We start from the raw sequence: 20737 nt of genomic DNA, 5'->3' as shown, positions 1-20737 counted from the left end.
TGGTTCTAAGTGTTGCTGCACATTCTGTCAGAGATCAGAATTAAGAAGTGAAACAGAATCGCACCTACATCATTAACACTAGGCTACTAACAGTTTTCCTTTTTAAATAGAATTTGTCTTCTGTGTTTGGAGCATTCATAGATACTGTGGTTTCTGTGGCCTCTGCTTTTAGCATATGTTTTTTTATTTTAAAAACCATGTTGGTAGCAATAGTAAGACTAGATTAATTACTCAGTAAATACAAAATAAAAAAGGCAGAATGTAGTAATAGACACTACAGGAAATCTAGAGCACTCAGGAAAGCTTCAATGGAAACATGAACATTCAAACTTTGTAACTCAACCTTCCAGAATCCAGCATAAACATAGTAGCAGGGAAGGAGATGGCATGGAAAAATGAAGGCATGACAAAATGGGAACAGGCCACTGAAAATCTATTCTATAAATAAAAATAGACAGGGAAGGCTCAGTTGCATAGTGTTGTTTAATGTGGGAGACAAAGTAGATTTCTGGAACCCAATTCTCCTCCCAAGGCTTGGCTACATGAGTGCATACTGGCACAGCAGCCACTGTTGTTACCCTCTGTCACGCTGGTACCACATCTTGCATTCACAAAAATAACTATATATTTTCTTCTGGGGCACAGGTGCTCACACCAGTTTTTTTCTGAGAAAAGCTAAGCACCACTGCAATTCTACTGTAAACATGAAATGCAAATATTACACCAGCAACAGTACATTTGGTCCTCCCAGACTGTCTCCTAGTGGTCCTGCTCCCTGTTCTGACAAGTCTCTGTCTTTGTGGCATAAATCAGGAGTAATGTCTAGTGTGAAAGGAGAATCAGTTTCTTCATCTCTCATTCCCTGGCCAGCAGGAGATTAGAATGCTGTGGCAGCTGTGCACTCATGCTCGGAAGTAGTCTAGGGAGTGTCAGTTTCTCTTATGCTCCTCAAAAGGTGACTTTTTTTGGCCAATTAACAAATGCAATTGACTGTTTTTGAAAGAAGTCCTGTATTTGCTTGGCCAGAAGAACAGTGTCCACAACACTGGACCTCAAGAAATGGCTATATTTAAAAGATACCACTATGAACACGTCTTAGCGCCACTCAGATATGTTGGGCTAGGAAAGATGTTTGGATGGAAAAAGTGGGAAAGGATCAGGATGTGTTACATTAGTGGGACTTTCCCTGCTAAATAGGGAGGGTTTATTGATTGTGGGAGTATAGAAAATGCAGCATTTCAAAGTCACTCACTGACAATTTGCTTACCAATTCCATATTTTCTTGATTTGAATAGCTCTTATCACAAGTTTGCAATTTGATAAAGCAAATAGTTTTCATTATACCTGCTAAGAAAAGAGACATTAGACCTGCCTCGCAACAGAAGAAACAACTTACCGAGCGCTGCATGATTTTTGAAGAATACATTTTCTTCTTTATGCAAAGAGATTATTGCATTTTTTAACAAAGAACTTGTGAAATGGCAGCACTGATAGTTCTAATTATTTGGCTGTGCTGCAAGTTTAGTAGTGAAATGGTAATTTGAGATTTCTGCAGAAACATGATTAATGTTCTAATTGTGCTATTTATTAGAAAAACTAACTAACACAGGCTAAATTCATATTCTTTTGTTATTAGCATACCATTTATTGACTGGCCCTTATTTACTAGGTACATATATTTTATGATTTATATTTTCAGCTACCTGGTCAATGAACAGATTGCAGAACTCTTGCAGTAGAACTATTATTCGTGCCGGCACACTGTAAAACTGGGAGTGACTCCAGATCAGGCAGATGGTGTGAAACAAAGGGGGAATTAAAGCATGGATCTTGGGGAATTCTGTCTCCTGAAGAAACTGAATGGGTCTTCTCAGTGGTCTCAGGTACAGTTCAATATCTTGGGCTTCCATAAGTGCTGTAAAAAGAAAAAAAGAAAATGATAAAACCTTAGATATGATTGTTTCTAAATCAGCTTGTTTACATTGAGGAATGAAAAATTATTCTAGCCTAAAAGGAATATATTTTCAATGCAATAACTGTAAAAATTAGAAGGCTTATCAGTGTCAATGGCGGAGAGTGTAACTTTGTAAATTTAATCAATTTTATTTTTTCCCCACAGATATAAAGTGACAACAGTCTTTATCCAGGGAGAAATATATGTAGGTTTCTGGGGCATGAGACAATATTGTGGTGAAGGCACAGAAGCTCAACCACACAGCACAAGGCTCAGACAACTCCCCATTCACCAGTTCTACTGCTGGGAGTTAGGGATCTGTGCATCACAACTCTTTCTTTTCTGTCTGTTTGTTCCCCCGCCTCAGCCAACCAGCTTGGAGTGACGCAGAAGTTACTGCAGACCTACATTTTAAGTAATAGGCATGTGCAATTCCAGCAAGAGGGACAAGTCAGAGGCCTGTAGTCTTTTTTAAAAACTGTGTTTGTTGGAGAAGTGGCATATTTCCAAACCATGCTCACTGGCATAGAGCAGTGTGTTTGTGTGTTCCTGTCTCTATCAGCAAAGTCAGACAGTCAAGAAAGAAGTCTCCCTTCCTATCCCCTTTGCATTAGGGTATCAAGGGACACAACATGCCATACCAACATTGTTCCCATGAGCCCAACTGGCAGGATCTGTGACTATCTTTGAAAAGGGAGCAAGCTTTGGCAGTCCCATAAGCAGTCCTTTAACATAGGGAAAGGCCTCTGTGACCTTGTACTCCAGAGGTTTGTAAATCCTCAATGGGATAACAACTACTGAGGATATTTTCACCAGAGTAGAGCCCATTGTGTGACACACTATGTGATGGAGTAGGAACTGCTCTGTATGATAGAGTAGGAACTGTCATAATAATGTATGAATACTGAATGTTGACCTAGTTATTGGAATGGTATATGAATATATTGGGTTAATGTAACAAGGGGCTGTGAGGGAACTTAAACCGCTTCATCCCCAACGTCTGAAGGATGTTTTGAGACAATGCCATGATTGGAAAAGGCCTGCACACACCAAAGACCAAAAGGACTACAGCAGTTTAAAAAAGGGACTCTTAAAAGATGGGAGAAGTGTTCGGGGGAGCCAGCCTAAGGATGCCATGTTGACACTTCACGCTCGAAGTGTAAATTCCAGCATGAGGAGACGTACCCACACTAGCTCTGATAGAGCCAGTCCACAAAGGAGTGTAGCCGCCCCAAACATACCCACCCAAGATGCTATAATGTACTCAGGGCAGCTAGTCCCTCCCATCACTCATGCTGACACAGCTACACTCTATTTTCACTGTGCTAGATCAACAAAGCTAGTGGGGATACATCTCCTCAAGCTGGAATTTACACCTTCAACTGGAAGAGTAGATATACCCTGCATACCACTCAGGATTCTGAAGAGGTTAGGCCTGCCTAAGTTATCATCAGGGGCTCGAAAGACTTCACGTAAGATAGACGTGCATGTGGACTGTTGGTGGTTTTAAAATAGTTTTTCTCTGACACTTTGTTCCAACTGTTAAAATAAATGCTATAGGAGGGCTGTCACACTATATTCACCATTGGTCACAGATGCCCGAAGGGAAGAACCACATGTGCCAGAACTCAGTTCTGGGTAAGTGCCACAGGCGCTGACTTTCCAATGTGCTGGGTGGTGCTCGACCCCTGGCTCTGCCCCAGGCCCTGCCCCCATTCCACTCCCATCCCGCCTCTTCCTGCCCCACCACCTCTTCCCACCCCATTCTGCCGCCACCCCGAGCGCACCATGTCCTTGCTCCTTCCCACCCAGAGCCTCCTGCACAGGTTGCACTAGGGAAGGAAGGAGAGGCTGATAGAGGACTGCCAGTGGGTGCTTAGCACCCACCATTTTTTCCTCATGGGTGCTCCAGCCCTGGAACACCCATGGAATTGGTACCTATGGTAAGTACTATTGTTACAGAGTCATAAAAAGTAAAGAGGAACAAACCTACCACTGTCACGGAACATCTCCATGTTAGTAGCGAAAAGGGAAGCTAAAGTAGATAAAAACGCAAAATTGGAGCTCAAGTTCTTCTTGTAACAAAGTGAAAGACAAAGACAAATACAGCCCAAAGGAGTGGTCCTCCAATGGGGTCCTCTTCCAGGCCAGAGGTCACAAATGTTAGCTCAGGATGCTGCACCTCAATATTGAGGGAATCTCAGCAGCCAAGAAGGACATCCTCCTTCAGTCAGCCCTGGAACATGAAGCACGTTACCTTGCTTCAGGGAACACACTACCATTGACACTCAACTATCAATTCCTAGCTTTGCTGTTGTGTCTCAGCTTCATCATAGGCAATACAGGATGGCATCCTACATCAGAGAAGGTATTCCAGCAACTCCTGTCTCGTCAGGTACAAATGATGTCATAGGAAGTCAGGCTATAAAAATGAAGGACCTACTCTTCTTATTTTTCTTTGATTTACATCTGTCAGCTCAACAGCAATGATGGGGCCAACTGAAGTCTGTCGACCACTTTCTATCTGGTACAAGCTACACAACTTTGTTCTTCTTTAAACTTTTTTGTTTTGTCATTCTCAACTGTGTCGTCTATCCAACACATCCTTGATCTTCCTCAATTTCTAGTTCCTTGCACTGTGGTATGTATCGCCATGTATGGTATCCTTTCCAGGTGCTCTCTTTATATATGTCCAAACCGTCACAGCAGTCTTTCTTGAATCTTCTGTAACAGTGTTATTTCTTGGCTATTTTCTTATCTCTTCATTTTTTATCTTCTGTGGTCTTGAAACTCTCAGTATTCCCCTCAGCCAATTCATGGCTGCAGTCAAAACTTTTCATTCATAGGCCTTCCTAATACTCCAGCATGCCTCCCTGTACAGCAGTATAAGCATGACAGTTATCTCATATATGCTGATTTTTGTTTTTATAAGAATGTCTTTAGCCTTCCAGATCTTGCAGTCTTCTGAATGCAGTAGCATCTGGTCCAATTCTTTTTATGTCATCTTCACAATTCCCATTCTTCTATACTCCAAGGTACACAAATTTTTCCACTTTGTTCTAGTTCGTTGTCTCCGAGTTTGATCTTTACCTCTTCTCATGTGTTCCATTTGCCATAATTTTTGTCTTCTTCATGCTGATCTTCAGTCCAAATTTTCTGCTTTCCCAGTTGACAGTTATATGTCTGTAAACCCTCCTTGGCCAACGTGGTCAGGTCAATATTGTCTGCAAATCTAAGGTTTTGCAGGGTCCTACCACATAACATGATTCCTCCCATTTCATCTCTCAGTGCTACAGGCGTTATTGCTTCTAGTACCAAGTTGAACAAATTTGGCAACAGGGTCCACCTTTGTCTCACTCCTACAGTCATCCTGAACCATTCCGTCAGCTTCTTGTCTATTCTTACCACACTCACTGACTTGCTGTAGATGTTTTCTATCCACTTGATTAATTTGTTAGGCATGCCATACATTCTCATAACTTGCCATATCCCTTTCTATGAAACGCCATCAAAAGCCTGATTGAAGTCTATAAAATTGTTGTAACCCTTTTGATAATGTTCTATTATCTTCTCTGATATCTGCCTGATCACAAATAACTGATCTATTGTACTTCATCCTAGTCTAAATCTGGCCTGTTCCTGTGCAAGTGCTGCTTCCACAGACCTCTTCATTCGCCTCTGCAAAGTGTTGGTGAATGCTTTTACCAACACACATAATAAGCTGATTCATCTGAGTTCTTGCACTCACTCTTCTCTCCTTTTTCATAGATCGGTATGATCACTTTCTTGCCTTCAGTAAGATTTACAAATGAGCAAGCACTGAGTGAATAACTTCTTCATCACCTTTATATGTTTTCCTCGCCTGCTTACCTCAGCTCTGTGAATTTGTCGTCACCTCCTGGCACGTATTTCTTTTTCAAACTTTCTATCAAGATATTGACTTCTTCTAAGAATTATGGCATTTACTCTCCCTCATTTGTGCTAAGAAGCTTCTCCAGGACCATTTCATCTACGGTGTTTGGTACACTGGATAGCTCTTCAAAATACTATTTCCAGCGCTTACTGTTTGCTTGTTCATCAATTATTTGTTCACACTTGTCTTTCACCAACATCATCTTGTCAACATCTACAGACTCCCATTTGCCAATAGGCCAACTTCTGTCTTGCGCTTCTTCAAGACCTTCAGTCTAATGTGGTGATTTTAACTCACATCATTCCCTCTTGGGATACTTTGATGATGTGGACAGAGTAAGGCTAGAGGAGTGGGCATCAATAGTTGACCTGCATCTTCTATACAATCCTAAGCAGCCACCCACTTTCCAAAGCTAGAGATGGACCTCAGATTCTTCTCCTGATCTCACCTTTTCTACAACTGAACACAGAGCATGAAGTGCTTGATATGTTTTCCTGATCCCAGCACTAGCCATGCTTGATTTCAATGGGCATGCAAATTCCAACTACAAGCAACCTCCAAAAATCTTGGTGGAATTTCTGAAAAGCAAGGTGGGATCTGTTCCAGTCTGAGTTTGAATCTTATGTGGGTAAAGACTCAGAATCAGATATGCCAGACAACATCAGTGCCATCTACCAAGCTTTCTGTGATAAAATTCTGGATGATACAAAGAAATCTATACCTCTGGGATTTCATCAACAATTCATTCCTGGCTGGTCATCTCATGCAACCAGACTCCTATCAGGAATTTAAATCCGCCAAGAATGAACAGGAGGTATTTGATAAAAATAGAGACTTTTTCACCTTCAAGATCAAACCAGGCAAGAATGACAGAAAGAAATTATTTATAAATTGAATTTCTTACATTTCTAGTCACAAAGTCTGGCAAACTGTTAAGAGGCTGAGCTGAGATTCTAGTCTGGGCAAGAGGAAATACCAAATCACAGCAAACCCATCGCATCCCAGCTGGTGGCCAATGGCAGTGCTCCTAATTGAGACGAAGCTTTCAGCCATACAGTTAACATGGTGGTTGGTGAGAGATAGAGACTCAGGATGTGGACATGAGTCTGATGATTCCTTTCACTGATCAAGAGCTAGACCAAGTACTACATCAACTGCAGCCTAACAAGGCTCCTGGTCTATATAATATCCATAGCAAATTTGTCGCTCATTTTGGACCAATCACTAAAAGGAGAGGTTACTTACATTTGTAGCAGGGCTTATTCTCCACCTTGGTGGGTCCTGTGCTTCCCTATTAGTGGTGGGTGAGGATAGCGTCTCGTCTCCCAGAATTTCCACCCTCTGTTTATAGTGGGCGGAGAAATTCTGTCTCCAAGTGGCCTTCCCGTTTCTGGGCCTGCTAGACCCTCACTGCTTCACTAGGGCTTCTGGCCTCCTTGGTGGACATCCAGTGAGTGGAAAAAGGGCGGGGGGCAGTCTTGCCCTCTACTCCAGGCCCCAACTCAGGGACCCTACAAGTAGCAGCCTCACACTGCCAGTTCCCAGGAAAGCTGCTAGCTTCCCTGTGTTACTTTCCCGCACCCCTTGGCTTATTGTCCCCACTTTGCTTGGGTGGGGTTCCTCCTGACCCTCCTGCCGGTGGAGGGAGAGCCCCTAGTCTTTGGTGAAGCCCTTCCAGGTGTGGCAGCACCACACCAAACACACGGCTCAGGCTCTCCCCTTCTGGCAGGGTCCTTTTCTTCACATCTTTGGACCTAGAAGAGTCCTTAGCTCCTGTTTCGGGTAGGATTTCTCCTGAATCTCTACAACTGTAGGGTTCTCCCCTGATCCTTGTCAGCTTCCACACTGCTCAGCTCTCCAACAGTTTGCCTCCACTCTCACAACACCTATCACCCACACTGACTGGCGGGGGGGGGGGAGGGAGAGGAGGAAAGGCTTTTAACTCATTCCAGCAGGTTCTTAATTGGCTGCAGGTGTCCTAATTAACCTGGAGTAACCCCTGCTCAGTTACCAGGGGAAGAGGGACCTGCTTATCCTGAGGCTAATGTACCTTCCTTCCTGCACTCTTCTGTAGCCATCTGGCCTGACCCTGTCATACATTGTAAAGTAATTGGAGTTCTTCAGGATGTTTTATCGCTATAGGTGCTCCACATGAGGACATGCACACTCCTGTGCACACACAACCTGAGATTTTTTCTGCTAATCATGCCCATGGGTCCAAGCCTGCTCCATATGCCTGCTTGTGCTCCAATACAAGGGCATCTAGTGAGGAGCAGACCCGCACCACTCCTGTTCCTTCTCAGACTCAGAACATGGTAAAACTTCAAAATAAAGGGGAAAGGAAAGCAAATAGTGGAGCACCCATAGGGACAAAACATCTTGAGGAACTTCAGTTACAGTGCAAGTTAAGTAACCAGTCCTTTGAGTTATTGCTCCAATGGGCACTCCACATGAGGAGATTCCTAAGCAGTTCCTTAAAGTGGAGGAGGGTGCTGAGGAAGTGGATCCAGTACAGAGTTTAGAACAGTTTCAAAGACTGCCAAGTATCAGGCGGGTAGCCATGTTAGTCTGTATCCACAAAAACAACTAGGAGTCCGGTGGCACCTTAAAGACTAACAGATTTATTTGGCATAAGCTTTCGTGGTAAAAAACCCACTTCTTCTGATGCATGGAGTGAAAATTACAGATGCAGGCATAAATATACTGACACATGAAGAGAAAGGAGTTACCTTACAAGTGGAGAACCAATGTTGAAGGCCAATTCAGTCAGGGTAGATGTGATCCACTCCCAATAATTGATGAGGAGGTGCCAATACCAAGAGAGAGAAAACTGCTTTTGTAGTGAGCCAGCCACTCCCAGTCCCTATTCAAGCCCAAATTAATGGTCTTAAATTTGCAAATCAATTGTAGCTCTGCAGTTTCTCTTTGAAGACTTTTTTGAAGCTTTTTTGTTGAAGTGTTCTCCTACTGGCTTTTGTATGTTACCATTCCTGATGTCTGATTTGTGTCCATTTATTCTTTTACGTAGAGACTGTCCAGTCTGGCCAATGTACACAGCAGAGGGGCATTGTTGGCACATGGTGGCATATACCACATTAGTAGATGTGCAGGTGAATGAGTCGCTGATGGTGTGGCTCATGTGGTTGGGTCCTCTGATGGTGTCACTAGAGTAGATATGGGACAGAGTAGGCAACAGGGTTTGTTACAGGGATTGGTTCCTGGGTTAGTGTTTCTGTGGTGTAGTTGCTGATGAGTATTTGCTTCAGATTGGGGGGCTGTCAGTAAGCGAGGACTGACCTGCCTCCCACAGTCTGTGAGAGTGAGGGATCATTTTCCAGGATAGATTGTAGATCATTGAAGATGTGCTGGAGAGGTTTTAGCTGGGGGCTGTACGTGATGGCCAGCGGTGTTCTGTTATTTTCCTTGTTGGGCCTGTCCTGTAATAGGTAACTTCTGGTTACCCGTCTTGCTCTGTCAATCTGTTTCCTCACTTCCCCAGGTAGGTATTGTAGTTTTAAGAATGCTTGATAAAGATCTTGTAGGTGTTTGTCTCTGTCTGAGGGATTGGAGGAAATTCGGTTGCATCTTAGGGCTTGGCTGTAGACCAGGGGTAGGCAACCTAAGGCACGTGTGCCAAAGGCGGCACGCGAGCTATTTTCAGTGGCACTCACACTGCCCGGGTCCTGACCACCAGTCCGGGGGGCTCTGCATTTTAATTTAATTTTAAATGAAGCTTCTTAAACGTTTTTAAAACCTCATTTACTTTACATACAATAATAGTTTAGTTATATATTACAGACTTATAGAAAGAGCCCTTCTAAAAACGTTAAAATGTATGACTGGCACGCAAAACCTTAAATCAGAGTGAATAAATGAAGACTCGGCACACCACTTCTGAAAGGTTGCCGACCCCTGCTGTAGAGAATGGATCGTGTGATGTGTCCTAGATGGAAGCTGGAGGCATGTAGGTACGTATAGCGGTCAGTAGGTTTCCGGTATAGGGTGGTGTTTATGTGGCCATCACTTATTTGCACTGTAGTGTCCAGGAAGTGGATCTCTTGTGTGGACTGGTCCAGGCTGAGGTTGATGGTGGGGTGGAAATTGTTGAAATCCAGGTGGAATTCTTCAAGGGCCTCCTTCCCATGGGTCCATATGATGAAGATGTCATCAATGTAGCACAATTAGGAGGTGGGGTATTAGGGGACGAGAGACTGCATCCACCCTGGAGGCATGGAGTAAGGCATAATGCTGTAAAAATATATGAATGGAGGACCAGGTGGCTGTCTTGAAAATGTCATTCGTAGGTACCTTCCTAAGGAGGGCAACATATTTAGAATGAGCCTTTGTGGAATGAGTAGTGACTCTAGGAGGGGGGTGCATTCCAGAGGACCCGTGGCATGCCAAAATACACCCCAATATGCACTTAGATAGTCTCTGACAGGAGACAGAGTGACCTCTCATCCTCTAAACAAAGGAAACAAAGAACATAGGAGAAACCCTGAAGGGCTGAGTATGGTGAAGGTAGAAAGCCACGGCTTGTCTTACATCCTGTGTACAGACTGGTCTCTTCTCTGCACAAGTAGGGCTTGGGATAAAATATCGGTAGTTGAATGTCCTGATTGATGTGGAACTCTGATGAGACTTTAGAGAGGAAGTGAGGGTGGGGATACAATGCAACTTTGTCCAGATACAACACCATATATGGTGGGTCAGCCCCGAGGACTCTCAGTTCCCCTACTCTTTTGGCCAGTGTGATTGCCACAAAGAACAATGTCTTGAAGGACAGATAGAGAAGTGATCAGGTTTGAAGGGATGTTCTCTTAACATGTTAAGCACTAAATTGAGGTCCTAGAACAGTATAGTATCCCACACTGAAGGGAACAGGTTAAGGAGGCCCTTAAGGAATCTTGTTGTCATAGGATGTGTGAAGACCGACAAACCTTCAACTGGTGAATGGAATGCCACGATGGCATCTAAATAAACCTTCATAGAGCTCAGGGACAGTCCCATAGATTTCAGGTTTAGTAGGTAGTCGAGGATGGATGTCAGGGGAAAAATTAGTAGGAGATATAGTGTGTTTGAAGTGCTTCCACTTCTGCAGGCAAGTTCTATATGTGGTAGGTTTCATGCTATTTAAAAGAACCAGCTGGAGAACACTCCTGGGAGAACACTCCTGCTCTAGGCCCAAGAACCATCAAGGAGCCAGACCTTGAGGTGCAAGGATGATATATTGGTGAACATTATGGAGTCTGACTCCTAGGTCAGTCATTAGAGGACATGCAGAGGCAGACATGTCACCAGATGGATCAGAGTCGGGAACAGCACCTGTCCCAGCCATGCTGATGCTATGAAAATTATCACTGCTTTCTCTTGTTTCAGTTTGAGCAGGGCTTTGTGGATCAGAACTCCATTTCAAGCCACCAGTGGTTGAGAAGGTACTGGAGTGGTGTGAGTCTGTTTCTGCCTATATGCCCTCATACCGGAGCACAAAGAGGCATATGGCACAGGTGTGTACCTGCAGACACTACTAGCAGAAAAAAAAATCTCTTATTAAGAGTTCGTGTCAGGATATGTGTGCACCTGTGGAGAACCCATAGGGACAATAACTCAAAGAAGTAGCTGGCTGCTTCGATTTCTGATTTGTACCCAGAACTGCAGCATCCCAAAAGCTTGGCACATAGCAAAGGTCATAGCTGTTCCTAAGCAAGGGAAACCATTGACAGACCCAAAGAATTACTGATCAGCTTTTCTGCTGTGTGTTACCTATTAATTGATTAAAAGACTAATCCTGATGTGCATTAATGAGCTAGCTGAACCTCAGCAGCCTCATGTTCAGGCTGGATTTAGGAGGGGACAATGCACCCAAGATCAGCTACTTCTTCTAACTAAAGATACAGAAAATGCATTTGAGCCTGGAAAGAAAGTTGGTCAGTGGCATGCTAATTATGCAACACATGCATTAGATGCCCCAGAAGAATATGAAAGCCCTGAATATGATTTCCCGACCTGCTATGCCCATGGAACGATTCCATCTGCTCCTCGAAAGCACATGGAGGATGCCATTTTGTAGAACAAAATGGCATCCTCTGCACAATGTGACTCGAACATGTGAGGTCACACCTTGCATGAAAGTGTAGAATTGCATGCCTTACTAAGAATTTCACAGCATGCCACTGACGTCGGTGCAGTCCTTATCAATCTGATGGAACGAAACTCTGCCCACGAAACTGTGTGGCATATTGGGCTGACTGCCAAGCTACAATAGAACCTCAGAGTTATGAACACCAGAGTTATGAACTAACCAGTCAACTACACACCATATTTGGACTCGGAAGTATGCAATCAGGCAGCAGCAGAGACCAAAAAAAAAGGCAAATACAGTACTTTGTTAAATATAAATTACTAAAGAGGGAAAGTTTAAAAAAAAAAGATTTGAGAAGATAAGGAATCTGTTTCTGTACTGGTTTCATTAAATTAAGATGGTTAAAAGCAGCATTTTTCTTCTGCATAGTAAAGTTTCAAAGCTGATTAAGTCAATATTCAGTTGTAAACTTTTGAAAGAACAACTATAATGTTTTGTTCAGCATTACGAACATTTCAGAATTATGAACAACCTCCATTCCTGAGGTGTACGTAACTCTGAGGTTCTGCTGTGGTCCTTGTAGGCTGATGATGTGGTTCATCCAAGGTATGATTAGCAACCGAAGCTTCATCCTGCAAGTTGGGGAGAAAGTCAGTCACTTTAAATGTCTCCAAAATAGCCTTCCATGAGGGTCAGTTTGGGCTCCCCTTTTGTTCAATATATACACATATGACCTTCTTGAAATGCAGGCCAAGAAGTAGGCATATGCTGATGACATCTATATTGCCAACACTGGAACTTGACCACTTGCTTCCAGCAATGAAGACTAATTCTCAATGAAACCAAGAAATTGGGAACTACCTTCCATCTAAACAATCTTCTTGCCAATCAACCCATTTAGATTCATATCCAAGAACAGCCACTGCCATTCCATTCAGTTTTCACATACTTGGGAGTAAAACTCCAGCATAGCCTGACATACTGGCCTTACCTGCAACACCTGAAAATGAAGTTCTCTTCCTGTACTGCCTGGATATGAAAACTGTGAGGAGCCTCCTGTGGCACAGATCCTTTGGTCCTTCATACATCCGTACTGGCCCTGGTGTTTGATCCAGCAGAATACTGCTCTGCCATCTGGGGGTGCAGCCACCACACCCAGCTTGTCAATGGAGTTGAATTCAACCACTTGTATTATTAGTGGCTGTTTGAACTATACACAAACCTTCAATCTGCATGTACTAGTACACACAGCTCTGCCAGACCTTTAACAAGATGCCATTACTGTTAAGTCTGCCTGGAGAGCTGTGACAGATGAACCAACTTATTAAGTCTCTGAGAACGAGGCATCAGTCAACCAGACAGAGAACAACACTCTGAGCCAACTCAAAGGTCTCCTTGTTTTCAGGAGAGGAATCCCATTTTTGTGGTGTGACACCATGGCTGATCTCTTGACATCCCTTTGCTACAACAGTTCACACACTCCAGGACAATAGTGCTACTGGCCCTTTAGCGTGCATGGACAATCAGCACCACTAAGGAGCTGAAAACTACAGCCTTACAGTGTGGAAGCATCGATGGGAAAGACTAACACACTAAGTAAATTCAGGAGTTCATCACTGCACCTGTCTCCTTGATCAAAGATCCTAGACCAGGCTTACTAGGCTACTCTCTGGCTCAAACAGAATTGCTGCAACCATACATTGGCTCATCCTGCTTTCCTCCCCATACTGTGACTGTGGAGCAGCATAGCAGATAGTAGTCGTGAGGCAGAAGAGTGGCATCTAAAGGGCAGTTTACAACACCTAGCCTCCCTTGATATAGAAGGTATCATCTGGTTATGGAACCTGGACATCAAGCGCTGACATCTGCATACAAGAGAGAAAGAGACCCATCCATAAAATGGGCATAATTTACCTGCTTAACAGGGATATGAGGCTGAACTGGGACAGTACAACGTAGTGGAGAGCACACCGGACTGGGTCTCACGAGACCTGGATTCTAATCCCGGCTCAGCCACTTGACCTTGAGCAAGTCACTTCACCTCCTTGAGTCTCATTTTCTTATCTGTAAAATGAGGCTAACAATACTTACCTCCATTGTAAAGCACTTTGAGAATTACTAATGAGAAGTATTATGTGACAGCTAAATATTATTGCTTACTAAGCTAACAACTCATAAGATAAATGGCACTATAAGAGTACAAGGCATTTTTATTATATTTCATTGAAACTTCATTTGCTATATATAAAATACAAACTAATAATAAAGGAATATTTAGCTAATATACTAAATGCAATGAGGTCTGCATAACAGATATAGTACATGTGAACACTCAAAATAATGTTTAGAAACACACACGCTAATTTATTTAATTAGTGCTATATCTCTCCCTGACTTTTATGGAAGGAAAAGTATCCACATAAACTTTACAAAAGTAAATAATGAGCAAAGTCTAAATACAAAGCGGTTTGATTTAATGTGTACATGCTCCTCCAGCACAGATACAGCTTAGCAGTGGCATAATTATAGTGTTATTGCAAACAGTATTATAGATTATTCTATAACACAAACATATAAAGGTAGACAAAATATAAATTTCATTCAAGCTACCCTTACCATCTTCTACGTCCTTCAAAATGTTCTGAGAAGTAGGATAATAGCTGCTCTCTTTGGCTTTTAAAATCTTAACCATTTTTTGAACAACAGGAGACTGAAGCTAGAATCATAACAAACAAACAAAAATTTTCAGTAAAGACCAAATTAAATTTAAGAACATTTCTGTCACAAAGTGGAGTATGTTGTCTACTTGGATATAGAGAGTGAAATCAAAAGTTTTACTACAAACTTCAATGGAGTCAGGATTTCATGCAAAGTATTTAAAAAAAAAATCTCAAGTACTGTATATGCACATTGATTTCCATGGACATTGGATCAGGCCCAATGGAAAAACTCCCATTGACTTCAGTGGGTAATGGGTCAGGCTCTCTATGCTCATGTTTATCCAATTTATACTGGAGCACTGCCAATAACCAGGGTAGTGGAAATACAGAATTATAAAGAGGATGGTAACCTCTGTTTTCCACCTCCAAACAATATTTCATATTTAAAATGTAAATAATCTTAATAGCTGCACAAAGTTTTAACAAAACACGGCTGGAGGACTTGTAATATCCATTTTAACAAGTCAGTATTTTGAAGCAGCAGCCTCCATTCCATAGCTAAGGTTGAAGCAACTTTCCCATTATAAGCCTGATTTTCAAGCCCAATTTCTTCAGAAAGAAATCTTTCCCCCTATGTAGCATTTTCTGGGGGGGAAACATAGGAAAAGTTTTCTAAAGCTCCGGATTGAGATTTTCAAATCAGCACAGGGAAGTTAGCCATACGCATCTTAAAATTAATGGAACACGTGTAGTTAAATCCCCTGTACAGGTTCAACCATGATGTTTCAATTTTTTTCTTTGTCATTCAAGTTTGTCATTCATAAAATTTTCCTTATTATTTTCTGGTTCTTCATATGGCTCTAAAATGGCTTGGCCTAGGAACTCCAATTTTATTTTACTGGACCTGTGAGGGAAAATGCCTATTCGTATATTTATTTCGGTGGTATTGTTTCCGGTGGAGAGAGTGCAAAGATATAGACTGAAAGAGGCATAGTAAGAATTACTGTACCTCAGAAAGATACAGAGTAGAGGAAAGGCTAAACACGAATTGGAGGGATGGGGGGCAAATGAAAAGGAGATAAAGCACATTTATTAAAGTTTTTTCCTAGTAGGAAGGGTTGATACAAAATGATCAATAACTAAGTTTTTTTGTTTGTTTGTTTGTTTTAAAGGATTGGCTAAAACAAGCTGTGGGTTCAGAAAGTTGCGTGTGGCCTCCCCACCTATGCCACCTCCTCCCAATTTTTTATTATTATTTTCAAAGAGCATGGAGGAAGTTGATCTGGGGGGAGGCAGGACATAAAGGGAACAGGGGAAGACAGAGAGGGATGCAGGGGACTCAGGGGCATGAAAATGCTGGAATACATTTCCCCTCCTCCAGATCTTACACAACCACCTCTTCTAAACTTCTGCTGATCATTAAAAAAAAAAACCCAACCAAATAAACAGGGTGATTCCTAAACAAAAAGCTCATTTAATGAATTTAGTTTGAAGGTGTTTCAGTGGAGTCTGGCTAACCACCACAAAAAATTATGCTTTCTTGACAACACACACACACACGTTAGATAATTTAGAAATGAACAATTAAGGGATCCAGACAGTTCCCCGCTGCCATGTAGTCCTTCATCACTAACTATCAGTTCCTGTTATTTACACCATCACCCATCCTTAACTCCATTTTGTTTGGGCAAATCTATGGACCCAGATTAATCAGAAATCCAGATCTTCAGCTGTGCCCATTTTCTATGTAGGTTATTTGAAACACTGAAAACAGTGGCTCAATTTGCATGCATGAAAATACGTACTTGATCATATATGCACAACAAATTATCTTTTCTTGTCTTCCAGAAGTTGAGCTCAGTTTGGGGATCTGAATGGAGGCCTTGCAGAAGAGGTTGAACAGAATCCCTTCTTAGTATGTCACGTATCTGATGCGACCATTTAATAACCATAGATTCAATTGCATGCAGCACTGTCCTAGCATATGGATATTGTCTGAAAAATAGAAAAAATTATCAGTGTTTTTGCTGAATTACAGCTGGTGTTCCGGGGCAGTGGTGTGGGAATAGGTGTCCTTGTCCTTCTCTTTACACTTTATCATGAACGCTTTAGTGTGAACACCTAGAATACTGAGTCCAGTGCTGGCCAACACATTACCAGAAAGATAAATTCAAACCACTACAACTAAATGATCAGCGAGCCAAAAGGATTGATTTATGAGGAAAGAATAAAAGAGTTTATTGACTGTCAGTAAACAGACTACAATTTTCCTCAGATCTATACACTGTTCAAAGATATTGGCCAAATACACCTCTACCCCGATATAGCATGACTCGATATAACACGAATTCGGATATAATGCAGTAAAGCACTGCTCCGGGGGGGTGGGGCTGCTCACTCCGGCGGATCAGAGCAAGTTCGATATAACACGATTTCACCTATAACGCGGTAAGATTTTTTGGCTCCTGAGGACAGCGTTATATCGGGGTAGAGTGTACTCCCCATGAATAATTCTTGGTTTGTGAGTGTTCAGTATTCAAAATCAAAGTTTTGTTGTTTAGTTTACTGGTTCCAAGTCACATGATACTGTTCCCATTTCTTGACTGGATGATTATAAGTTACACTCAGGTTTCCAGTCCAAATATTCAACATTTATGAGTTTAAAATTCACTTCCTATGACTATTCCTTTAATATTTCCTAACATGCACTCTTTCTAGTAACATTCCAGCCTGTTTGTTTGCTATAGTATACAGTTCAGGGCCCACAAAGACAAGGAAGGGTGAAGGCAAAGCTGAAGTAAATTATATTTACAGACTATTAAGGTGTGTATCTCTGACTATGAGATATCAGCAGGCATCTCTGACTATGAGATATCAGCAGGTCTATACACGATCTTGTACAGAAATAACTAAATTAGTTTAAAAATTCACAATGTTTGTTGTTTCAGTGCAAGTCGGTGTGCGGATATTCTTCATTAAAAATTAAAGTTTTTACTTCAATGTCATTTAAGGGATTAAAAAGCCATTATTTACAAGAGTTGTGAATTTAAACATATTTAGTTATTTCAGTGCAGGTTTGTGTGTAGGTAAGCCCTAACTTTCTCCTTTCTGTCTGGGACACCTAGCTTTCACCTCTCCTGTCCTCTTCTGTGTCTAAAATGCCTGCATGAAATCATCCTCTTGTCCCACTGCCCTTCTCACACCACACTACTCCTGTTGTCTTGCTATCGCTTAATACATTAAATTCAAGAAGATGGTCCTCACCTGCAAGGCTCTACATAATCTTGCCCTGCAACCCCAAATTTAATCTAATTTCTCTCCATTCTCCTTCCCAGTCCTTTCACCTTACTCCACTCTGCAGCTCATTTTCCCATTTTTGGCTTCATGCTCACATCACGCTGCTGGAACACTCCCTCAGTTCCTCACTCACCAAGCCCTTTCTCTTCTCTTCCCACCTAGCAAAGCGGGGCTTCGCTCCTGATTGAGGCCCCACACATTACAACAATAAGAATAAATCCTACCCTTCTGAGCAATCCCTCATCAATAATCTGTGCAGACAACCTGTCCTGAACTCTTGTCATGTGTTTGTCTTATTTAAAATGTAAGCTCTTTGGGGCTGGAATGTGTCATTGCCATGTAAATTTATGGTGCTTTAATACTGTTTATTGAAACCGCAATGACCACTACCTGCTCAAAGGATGATATCAAAAAGGACGGACTTTCCTGGACGTCTAAATATACATCTTCCAGAATTTAAAACAACCATCATGTCTAAATATAATAGAAGATCAGGGCAGACCCTCAGCTGGTGTAAACTGTCATAGCTTCATTGACTGCAGTGGAGCTCTACTATTTTATACCAGCTGAGAATCTGGTCCCATATTTCAGTCCCTCCAATTAACATCAGAAAGATTCAAGTAAATGATGACAAAAGGCACTATTGTATCATATTTTTCTATTTTCTTAACTCTGGTTGAAACAGCAGCAGGTGGTCTAAAATAATTTAGCATTATGGCTACTAAATATTAGAGAATAAATCAGTGCACATATTATGATACATTGACTTTCTTAGAAATAAAACAAAAGAAATACCCTGAGCAATGTAGCACACACATCCCTTTAAAACAACACATGTACTTTTATGTAATAACAATTGAGCGTAATAAAACAAATAGCATCTAGTATTTCAAACAGTAGCATTGTAAAATATTGCCCAAGGGATACAAAAATTACATTTGTTGTGCAATAATTCTTCTCAGGGATTATATCACTATTTAAATATTTTTCCTTCCCTCAAGTAGTATTTTACTGTTACTGTCCTTAAATCCAGGCACTATATATATACATAATTTCATGAAAAGCAGTCTTAAAATTAAACCCCTCTTAATCCGTGTGCGTGACACCAGCCATGCAAATTAGAACATTGAACCAATCACTGCTGCTCCCATTGAAACAGCCACTGAAGTCATGTTGAATGAAGAGCACTAAGAGTGAAAGGGAAATACATAGTAAGTGGAAAAGAGATAGGGGAACATGGAAGGGGAGCGAGAGAACAGGCTGCAATCCAGCAGAGCACTTAAGCACCTGCTTAACTTTTAAAGCACTTGAATAGTTCCATTGAAGGCAATAAGATTACTCATGTGATTGCAGTTAAACTTGTATGCAAGCACTCTGCTGGATCTGAGCCACAGAGAGGAAGTAGTAGCTATTGGCAGTACATTCAAAAATTTAATCCAAAAAATAAACTATCCATATTTCGTACTATGAGTCTATAATTTCATGTAGAGATTCTGGTGAATACACAAACAACTTTTGCCTTGCTCTTGCAGTTAACTAGCCCCCACTGGAAGCCCTTGAGGATACATTCTATGTAGCCTCTCATATGCCAGAGAGCAATTTCAGTGTTTAATTTAGTTATTTTGTAAAAATCTCTGTTGGCATTTTGAGGCAACATAATTTGGGACACTCTTTAAAATGTTCATGGGAGTGATATTATAACCAAAGTGTTCCAAATTCAATATAATTAATATTCCAAGTTTAATATCAAAAGGGATATTGTTAACATTTACAGATACGTTTATTTCACTAATGCAACTAATACCAGTTTAAATTTCTGTGATTGAATGACCATCAGGTGCAGTGGCTCTTAGTTGTATTGTATGTGTTGTGTTTCTTACTTATTTTCAGTGCACATCTGATGCAAGTCAGCCTTTGCTGCAACTGTCGGAATGGGAAGAAGGGTTCTTCCTGACATCATTCCCTTCATAACATGCACCTTATTTTTCATAATTTCCACATGGCGTTCCATATCTTGTGAAATAAAATGTGGCCAGGATCCATGGTTTTTCTTATTGGAAAGAACAGGCACTAAAACCTGGAGGCAGATCAGGGAAAGAAAGGTTACAAATCAGTTAAATGTTTAAAGTTTTTCAGTGGTACTTCACAACATACGGCTTCTTTAAATCCTGAGTGGAACAACAAACCCACACCAAAATTAAACTAAAGCATATGTCAGAAACAAATGATTACTTAAATCAATATCAACTTTTTGATTTTTAATATATACTTTTCTGTTGATATACACATGTTCAAACCTATTCCAATTGTGTTGTACGCAAAAAAGAATATAAATATGTATTTACACTCCCCACAAATCAACTGAGCCCAACATTGAGGTTCTTTTTCAGAAAGCATGAACTATACTACTTTTGCTATTTCTCCTCCACCTTTTCCCCACAAAAAAATAGGAAAAAAGAGGGAGAGAAATAAATAGCCAAGTCTCTGCATCCAACCTTTCCCATCAGAGGGCACAAAATTATCATCAACATCCCAGTCCCCAAGTGTCTTGGTTTAATAAACAAATAATGAGTAATCCCTAAATATAATTAAATTTTCTGGTCAGGTTCAACATTATATTTAGAATAATCTCTTCGAGTAAAAATACCCTTCTATAATAAGCCTTTGTAAAAAAAAATGTTTCCATTAGGGCAAATGTGTAGATTTATCTGTGACTGAATACTGCATATTCAAAACATTTATTTTTAAAGCCTTTAATTCCTTCATATCAACAAACATTTCCTAACTCCTAGCTACATTTTCTATAGTGCATATCACTGTACTTTTGAAGC

The 20737-nt window shown here is 41.2% G+C and overlaps 1 protein-coding gene across 1 annotated transcript in view; it reads right to left on the bottom strand.

The window, feature by feature from the left end:
- The window catches only part of DNAH11 (dynein axonemal heavy chain 11), a 294982-nt gene that overhangs the window by 260075 nt on the left and 14170 nt on the right, over positions 1–20737 (bottom strand). The window contains exons 3-6 of the mRNA XM_034759480.1: positions 19787–19983; positions 16415–16604; positions 14566–14665; positions 1704–1915 (exon numbers count right to left, since the gene is read on the bottom strand). Of these exons, the coding sequence (XP_034615371.1) occupies positions 1704–1915; positions 14566–14665; positions 16415–16604; positions 19787–19983 (699 nt within the window). The remainder of the gene's footprint in view (positions 1–1703; positions 1916–14565; positions 14666–16414; positions 16605–19786; positions 19984–20737) is intronic.

Source organism: Trachemys scripta, chromosome 2 (genome assembly GCF_013100865.1).
Source record: "Trachemys scripta elegans isolate TJP31775 chromosome 2, CAS_Tse_1.0, whole genome shotgun sequence".
Taxonomy (NCBI): Eukaryota; Metazoa; Chordata; order Testudines; family Emydidae; genus Trachemys; species Trachemys scripta.
Note: the sequence above shows the minus strand (reverse complement) of the source record. Positions and strands in the feature narration are given on the sequence as shown.